This window comes from Enoplosus armatus, chromosome 14, assembly GCF_043641665.1.
Source record: "Enoplosus armatus isolate fEnoArm2 chromosome 14, fEnoArm2.hap1, whole genome shotgun sequence".
NCBI lineage: Eukaryota > Metazoa > Chordata > Actinopteri > Centrarchiformes > Enoplosidae > Enoplosus > Enoplosus armatus.
In genome coordinates this window covers 17348025-17357578 of record NC_092193.1, presented here as the reverse complement: position 1 = coordinate 17357578, position 9554 = coordinate 17348025, and the positions used below count along the sequence as shown (strand labels likewise).

The window sequence follows — 9554 nt, the reverse complement described above, 5'->3', positions numbered from 1 at the left end:
AGCCAACACGTCTATGCTGATTAGTCCACTGGCTCCATGACAGTCTGTACATAATGCTAATGTAACCAAGGAGAGCTTCAAGTGAAGAAATCCCACGCCTCACATGGACTGCTTGTGTGTCCATTTAATTGGGCTCATGTTTTGAGACAAGGTGGGCAAAGTTACACCCATCAGGTCACATATAATATGTTACTTTTTGTTTTGCATTCACTGCACAAGCAATCCAACCACCCAGCAGGAGTCATTAGTGCAGCAACACCATCTGCCCAACTGCAAGCCCGAAGTGTAAAGCACCACAACTGGGTATTGAACCTGGTTTGCTGCAGTGGTGGGCAAATGTTCTTCTGCACCATACAGGCAACAACCATGACACAACTATGGTTGCCATGGTTAAGGTATGGTTAGGGTTCGGCAAATAAAACACTTGGTTAAAGGTCCCTTATTATGCTCATTTCAGCTCAATATTTCTATTCTGAGACTCCACTAGAGTAGCTTTGCATGATTCACAGTTCAAAAAAGTGATGATTTATCTTATACTGGCCCTTCATGCAGCCCCTCAGTCCTTAACCAGACCAAACACATACCTAGATCAGGTTTTTGCCTTGCACCTAAACCTGTTACAGTAGGTAGAAGAACCCTGCCTGTTCCGTCCAATCATTGCACTTCTGCCCATAATTGTTGCGCAAACTGAAATTGTGCATTGGCGAACAGTGAATTTCCAAGCTGAAGCGCATTTTCTCAGATAAAACCTTTTCTTTCTTCAGAAAAAAAAAAAAAATGAATGAATGAGTAGATAACATAAAATGGGAAAGAAGCTGATTCTAAGCTGATGTCATAAAATAGAATGTCTAATATGGCAGATGATGAAAAGAAATAGACGAAGTTCTTCAGTCGTCCGTCCTGGTTTGACAAACTGTACCCTCTCGGGGAAGATCAAGGCCTTGTCGATGCCCAGCCTCTCCGCTGAGCACCCAGATGTCTTTCTCTTCATCACACTTGCAGTGTCCCATTTTTAGATGAAAGCAATCCCACCGATTGTATATTGTTCACATGGCACATGAGCACAAATGGAATATTGCAAATGATGTACATTATAAAGAAATGTCAAACTTTAACTTGGTTTCCGTCTTTGTTTGTGGTTTTCTGTGTGTGTGTTTTCAATTGAATTCTTTTCTTGTCTCACTTTACAGCATTTTCACTGATAAAGTGTGCAGACAGTACCAGGCACACCAGACCAACAGAACAGATGTTTTAAGACAGGAAGTTAACAACACCCCCCTTCACCCGCATCAGCACTTTCAACTGCTTTACTTCCCCTTTGACCAAGCATCACCAAAGCACACTCATAAAGACATATTTACATATTATCACCATGTTCAGATGTACAGTTCTGTTTAGTGATGCCATAATACAGGAACAAAATGAGGACAGTCATGCAATGCTGCGTACACATAACCAAAATACATCAACCAGAGACCATGTGATTTCACATTAGTGTGACTGCTGCGTGCAGACAATGCCTATGGCTTAGTTCAGTGACATTATAGACAAACTCTTTGTCCCTGAGCTAAATTGCTTTTCGACACATCTCCTCTCTGGCAACAAATGCAGAAGCACAGTCTTGCCTTTGCTTTTCCTTGCTTGGAGAGCCAACCACGAGACCTGGTGCTGGTAAAATAGTTACATAATTAAAACTGTGAATGGGAATATTATATCAAAATGATCAAATAACACAATCCTAATCTTTTGTGCCCAGCTGGCGCGAGAACCTTCTTGGCTCTGTATGTGTATTGATTTTGTTGGTTCTCTCATTTGGTATGTTGACAAGAGGCAAATACATACAGCGAAGCTAAATGACTGCTATTTAATTTGGTGTCAGCGATTCGGCAGTCCCCTGTTTACCTGAAGGGAAAGGATACTGCAGCTTCAGTTTATCGGCCCACTGGGCTGTGGCTGCGTACATGCATTTGCAGTACAGAATGTGTCTCTTTTAATCAATGGGTGTTGTTTTTAATGTGAGGATAGAGAAGGGCTTTGATTTAACCTGAAGTTACCTGGGTGTACGACAAGTAAAGAGAATTTTCACCTTGCTGTGTTTTTGTGCGACTTTGACCACTTTGTGTGAAGCCAAAGCATCTCGATCGCCCCCTGGTGGCTGGCTGCAGTATCAGTCATAAACCCCGCCCCCTCCATGTTAGCAGATCAAAGTACGCATCAAATACATTTTTCCCAAAGATGGTTTCTGTCATTTTAGGTAGTTCTTATCACGCTGATGTTAGTTCAAGTGGTCATTTTTCTGATACGTTTGGTTTTAATTAGTTATTTGATGCTAGAAAAAGGGGGTGAGACATCATGATTGACAGCTGAGACTGACTGTGGCGGTGTGCGCCGACCACTATTGAGCAGATGTTTGGCTCCAAATGACGCCAGTAGTGCAAGATGGCAGCGGGTGTATCTGGAATAGTTTGGCTTCATTTTTGTACAGTGGGAGGAAGTGGAGACGTGTCGTCCATCTTTATATACAATCTATGTCTTGTCTACACAGGTTATCAATTGGACTCATGAAGTTTGAGATATGCGCTAAAGTTTCACTGATGTTGAAATATTTTCCACTCTTGTGGCGAATTTGCATCTGTTGGCATCCACTCACGTCTTTACATTAACTTTAACAGTTTGGCTTTAGCCCATCTGATGTGGCCACAAACGTATTATTTACAGTATCATGATCTTCATCCTCAGTGTAGGTGCACTTCACGTTTCCACATCACATTTGTGTGAGTTGCATACTGGACCAGGACTGTCCTCCAAACCAGCTGTGATGTCACAAAATCACACTCATACGTCCCCGTCCTAAACTCAGATTTAAGCAGAGCACAGAGAAAACAGCCTTGTAGAGTCAAACTCTGCACGTACAACATTCTGCACAGCGAAGGCCAACCACCCAAGTGACGTAACAATAAGCAAAATGCATTTTCGAGTTGAGGGAGACTTTAAGGAACAGGTGATTTTGTTAAACTACTGTACGACTTGTTCATCATGGCGGGCCTGCTGCTTTTTCTTCCATGACTTTATTTCATTTGTTTATTTGTTGTCGGAACTATAGAAACATTGTCAAGTTCTCTACTGGTATCTTTAAAGAGCGTTTCAGTCTCTCTCTAAAAGAGGCATCACATTTGTCTCCTCCTGCTCCAGAACACACCCATTCCCTGTTGCTTTCCACTGTGTCACAGTGAGTTTGTCTTTCTCCATTAAGGCTCTGATGTTCTGGAAAGAGCTAAGCCCAGAATCTGCGCTGACACATTTTATTATCCCTCACATTTCATTCTTGCCATCTCTGCAGTGTCTGGTGGTGCTGGTGGTACAAGTGGAATCACAGAATCTCTGTTATAATGCCCACCATCTCACACTTAAAGAAGACACTCATCAACAAGCTTGATATGATTCATACAGCAACGTCAATCATTTTTATCCAGTTGTAGGAATGAGAGTTTATAAACACCACAGAAGAACACCAGCTGTTTGTATGTTACCTGGGTCATAATTGCTTCAGTGCAATGTGTCAGAACAAGTTAAATATGTGTACTAATAATCAAGACAAGATATTTCGTCAAGCCAAAAACAAACAAACAAAAACACCTAGTCTATGAATGAGCGTAGCCAGCTGTCTTTTTCAAATTTCTATGTAAACAGATGACAGGATGTTGAACCTGGGGGGGGTTTCTGTATCGCTGATGGAACTGTTAGCAGTAAGTGGTTGCACCATTACAGGAAGTAGAGCAAAAGGTATGGGAAATGAAATGCGAACAGGGTTTATAAAAGGCGAGATGGTTCATCGAGTGATGGGTTAAAAAAAATTCAGAGAGCTATTTGTGGCCTGCCGCTTTGCACGCCAGACACAGACAGAACAGCATGGAGACGCTTCTTTTTCTATTTCCTCAATTCAACTACATGGCCCCAAAGGAGGAAGCATATTTCAAAATGCTTGGTCCAGAGGACTTGCAGGCACCAAAGATGAAGGACGACACTAGCAGGTTGGTGTGTGAGCCTCGGCTATTTTCACATGTTTACCTGATTTGAGAATGAGTCATTTCATGTCGTGCTTTACTAGATGTTGCAGCTAATGTCAGAAATCTGACAGTGGTGAACATTTTATCACGTGAAAAGAAATGACGCAACAGTTCCTTTCTGTATAGAAAACTCTTATGTTGCTCAAGAGCAGCATGACGCCTTTACATTAGAGATGTGATGTTTCCATATGGTACCTTGTCTGAGTGTGATTGAAAAGCTGGCACTATGTAAGACTTTTGACTGTCCTCCATGATGAGCCTCAGCTGCCTTTTTGTTAAAACACGTGTGCAAATGTGGCCTGTCTTGCAATTTGTATTGTACCACAAATATGTTGTGTAATGTATAGTGTGTAAGTTGCTTTATAAAGGTGTCTGTGAGGAGTAATTTCTCTGACAAGTTGCTGATTTGGTGGCACAGTGGCACATGGTGACAGTTGGTGGAACTTGATGTATTTTCTCCTCTGTTTGCAGGCAGAAAGACAAGGAGAGGAAGAGCCGACTAAGCCTTTTTCTCACCAAGTCAGGCTCTCATGAAAACGTCAGTCCCCATAAAAAGACAAATACGACACCCAGCAAGTGAGGCAAAATCCATTCTTTTCATATACAGGCGATGTTGTTTTTGACAAGTATTATTCATTAACCTCGGTTTCCTCCATGACTCATTGCACACATATAGAAACATGGCATCCAGACGTCTCATGAGAATCCAAAACATTTTTTGCTGCATCATTAGGGAAGAGCTGACCGCATCTCTGATTTCTTTCTTCTTTTTTTTGCAGCATCTCACCAGAGGCAGCTTTGCAATGGAGCGACTCCTTTGAAGAACTTCTAAAGCACTCAGGTCAGATTAATGCCCAAAACTTCCCCCAAAAAGTTGTCAAATTTGCCGTCCAAAACAGTTTCTTCTGCTGTCTAACAATTTGCTCCATTTGAATTATAAACTGTTAAGGAGTGCTCGAGGCAATAAATAGTTAATGGAGAGAGCAGTGAGAGTTTCACTACATCTTTCAATGTTTGTTAGCACAGATAGTAGTACAGAAACTGTGCAACTTCCTCATAATCGCAGAAGTTGCACTTTAGTGCCACACTGAAACACTGTAAACCGCTGTGTGTGCTCATTTAGGAATGGTTAACATAGTCAGTGCTGTGTAATGAAGATAATTATTGTGTCAAAGCATAGTTAAGATATTAATTCTATATTACTGAATTGTTTGTACAGTAGTCTATGCTTCCTTAACACATCCTGCAGCAATCAAATATGAGCTTCATTTACCCAACAGGCTCAGAAAAAAAAAATGTTTGGAACAGTTGTCCAGTTTTGTAAAGTGCACTAACAGTGTGTCTCTGTTTCTCTACATCAGATGGGGTGGAAACCTTCTCTCAGTTCCTCAGGACAGAATTCAGTGAGGAAAACATTGAGTTCTGGTTGGCCTGTGAAGAATACAAGTCCATTGATTCAGAGACGAAGCTGCTGTCCAAAGCCAAATATATTTATACGGTTTATATTGAATCGGAGGCCCCTAAAGAGGTACGGCATGGCATGTTTATTTGTCATAAACTGCATGGATGTAATGCTGCAAAATGGGCTATAAAGTGGAGCTGCAAAGGCTCAAACAACTCATGTAGCATTTTCTTTGGCTTATTTGTCACTGAGGGCTGTCGGAGGTTTAAAATATTTATGTCACTGCAACAAAAATAACTGGGCGAATTCTAAAGCACTGCATAGTCATGAGCCTGCAGCAGGTTGACCTTTGTGCACAATCGTTAGGAGCAGCAGTTGAGGTCATGCGTCTAGTGCATGCACCACTGCAAAGCAGGTCAGGCTGCTTCTGTGGGAGACAGTGGTTTTAAAGGTTTCCATTCCCTTTGCAAGGATGATGCGACCACCATCCGATATGCTTTCAGGGCCTGCAGCAGATCTGACCGTTGAGAGTTTGGTGTCTGGTTTGAGGTTTTGACGTGCCTCTGCAGAGCTGTAGAGAGCGTCACCCACACACTTTCAGTCTGAAATGAATGTATGTGTAAATATGAAAGATAGTTGCATGCTGCAGTAACATGAAAGCATATACCAGCTCAGAGATTTGCAGGCAGATCCAAATGTAAATGAATGTAACTTTCAATATTGATGGTGGGAGTGCAGTTTCATGTGCATTAATAATTTGAGCGCTGTGTTAGTGGTGGTTATTTTTATTGCTGTGTAAGAAGCTTCACCAGTCTTTTAAAGAAAAAAATACTTTAAAGGCATTTCACAATGTTTACTTCCAAAGCTACCATTGTCCTAATCAGTATTTTTAAACAAACAACTCATTCACAAAAGTAGGAACCAGAAGAACAATGCCAAGTTGATGCTTGTGTTCTTGTGGGAAAGGATCCTTAAGGAGAACTCATTTCTCAAGAGAACAAGCACCAAAAAGCATATGTGTGTAATCTTTTAAAACATGCAGATGTTGATGTTTAAGTGGTTCTACTTTACACTGTTCTCACTGTGGATCTTGGGGTTTCCCCTTCCTTCTCATCAACATCTGATGCTCAGTTGGCAGCAAATCTACTAGGCCCTGTATGCAACCCATGTTCTGTTATTGTGTTGTTCTAAACTTTAGTCAAAGACTAAAGTGTGCATCATTCAATATGGCATTCCTTTGTATGTAGTTGAAATGCCACCTCAGTAACTGTTATTCTGCATGTTATTTCATTATGTCCTTTCACTCAGGTCAACATTGACTACAACACCAAGATGGCAATCCAGAAGAGCATAGCACAGCCCACAAAAAGCTGTTTTGAAGCAGCCCAGATGAAAGTCTACAGCCTGATGAAAAAGGACTCCTACCCCAGGTTCCTCCACTCTGACATTTATCTGCGTCTCACCAAAAGGAAAGGCCCGGGGGCCACCATGTTTCGCAGAAGGTCACGCTCCTGTGTATTCAACGACAGAGGCGAGGCCACAACTGAACCTTCGGCCTGGTAGTTGTAACATTGCAGCCGTAGCAGCTCACTCTGTGACACGGATTATTATTTAGCAGATAATCCAAAGTTTGCAGCACAATTGTCGAAACGTAATGTGTGGTGCGGAGCCTAATTATCTACAGGTTTGCTTTTGCAGAGTGTGTCATTTTTTATAACCACAGGGGTCTCGGTGGATTAACTCACTTACATGTGGCAACTTGCCAGCGATAACAATTGAAAGGAATAGTTGGACATTTTGGGAAATATGCTTATTTGCTTTCATGCCGAGAGTTAGATAAGAGGATTGATACCACTCTCAAGTGTGTACGGTAAATATGAAGATACAGCCAGCAGCTGGTTAGATTAGCTTAGCATAAAGACTGGAAACAGAGGAAAACAGCTAGCTTGGCTCTGTCCAGTGGTAACAACATCCACCTACCAGCACCTCTAAAGATAACTAACTAACATGTTGTATCTTTTTCTGTTAAATCTGTGCAAAAGCAGAAGAGTAAAAATGACACGTTTCGGTGTTGCAAAAGAGTATGAGCCAGACTATTTCTTTTCTGGGTGCAGTAACTTCCTGGAGTCTTCGCTGGTTCCTCACAACTCTCAAGGAAGTTTGGTTAGCTGTTTTCCCTCGTTTCACTTCTTTATGCTAAGTTGAGCTAGTTGGATGCTAGCAATAGATTTATATCTACAGACAGAGCGGTATCAATCTTCTAATCTTTGTCTTCTTCTCATCTTGGCAAGATGAGCGTATTGCCCAAGATGTCGAACTATTCCTTTAAGTACTATACTACACAGCTGGATAACAGCTGACACCATTAGCCTTTCAGCTGTAAAGATAAGTTCAGAAACAGAGGCCACTATGTCAGAGCCATGTGGTTATCTGAAAATAATGGACACCCTCTGGCCACTGCGCTGCTTGTGGGTTGAACTTTTATTGATGGTTTTTATATTTTCTCAAATCTTGCAAAACTTGAATGATAATGGGATGGTTGGGGACAGAATCTCAGCTGAAGTGTTCATGCTACTGACAGTATTCAGCCAGCTGTAAAGGCAGCCACACTGAGGCCACTCTCCTGACTTCAGACACATTACGCTTCAATTGCTTTGTCTTCCAATCCAGCAATAGCACCTGAAACAACATTAATACAGTTGATATGGTGTACAAAGCTAATTTAACCATATCTCATTAAAATGGATTCAGGATTTTATCCCTGGCACTGTCCAACCCCGTCCAGACCAACTTGCAGAGAAAGCCTGCAGCCACCGTGACTGCAAAGCACTGAGACCTTTTAATGAGGGACATACGGCATATCTCTCATTTTTGTTATTAATTAAAATATATCCCATTTTCACACACAGAAAATGCATATATCTTATTTGAATACTAATATCACATTATGTTAATTATGATTTCTGTTCTTCAATTTGCTGCCATCTAATATAATTTATGTATTACTATGATCATATGTGTTGCCTTGCTGTTGTAAAATGTATATACTATTATATGTGAAGTAACTCAAATAAACACTTTCATGTAAAAGCAGTTTTAATGAGGCTTTTAGTGTCATTAATTAGTTTGAATGACCACATCTAAATGTGACAAATGGAGCCATAAGGTGTGCATATTACACTAGTGGGGAAAATTGTGATTGTGTGTAGCTCCCTATTCCAAATCACTGAAAAATTAATAGACCTTATCAACTCCCACCAGTCTAGCACAGAATTATTCATGTTACTGTATATGTATGCACAAGCTATACTTCTTACAAAGACAAATACGTATTGATTCCAAACTGTCAGTGATCCCACTGAGTTCACCCCCAAACTCTTGAATATGTATGCATAAAGAAACATACCAGTGCAGACATGTACTGGAGAGCAGGTTTAGTTCATTAACACAGATGTTAGGGTTTCTAGTAGCCTTCAGAGGGATAAAGTCCATCTCATCCCAAGTTACTGTCATTTTGCAAAACACCTGCTTGGAATACCTCACAGTTCACATTAATTATGCATCCATCTAGACGGCAGCGGCATGCGTATACTGCAGTGCCTGCTGTCTTCTCGCACAAGTACTCGGAGAAGGGAGGGAACATGTAATGATGTGTTAACAAAGGTAAGAGCTCAGCTGGCCTGCCAAATTCACAGCTTAAGATTAGTTGCCTGCTAAGAATTTACTGGCAGATTCCTTGTTTCTTTCGCATTGGTATTTAAATGTGTGACTCAGCCTGCGCTAAAAGCCTCTGAAATCATCCACAAGTTAAAGATGTATTGTTGAACCTCTGAAGGGAAACAAATGAGTAAAAAAGCAGTTTGCCTGGAGATATGAGACTTGTAAAACAAGATGAAAACCAGTTTAAGAGAAGTTTAAAACAAAAAGATGCATTGGAAGGTGTCTAATAGTGGAGTTTTTCTTCTCAAACAAATGGGTTTCTTTTTCAAAGATTCCTCAATCTAAGCCAAAATCTGTCAGTAGTTTTGCACCCTTGGGCTCTGGTATCCAAACCTTTACACGTTCCCATTTTAAGAACCAGTATG

The 9554-nt window shown here is 41.0% G+C and overlaps 1 protein-coding gene across 1 annotated transcript; it reads left to right on the top strand.

Annotated features, from left to right (window-relative positions):
• The first annotated feature begins 3909 nt into the window (after positions 1–3909).
• rgs18 (regulator of G protein signaling 18) lies at positions 3910–7133 on the top strand. The gene is made up of 5 exons (XM_070918403.1): positions 3910–4031; positions 4539–4643; positions 4847–4908; positions 5429–5595; positions 6778–7133. The coding sequence occupies exons 1-5, from the start codon at positions 3910–3912 to the stop codon at positions 7030–7032; spliced, it is 711 nt and encodes a 236-aa protein (XP_070774504.1). The 3' UTR covers positions 7033–7133.
• Positions 7134–9554: the final 2421 nt, after the last annotated feature.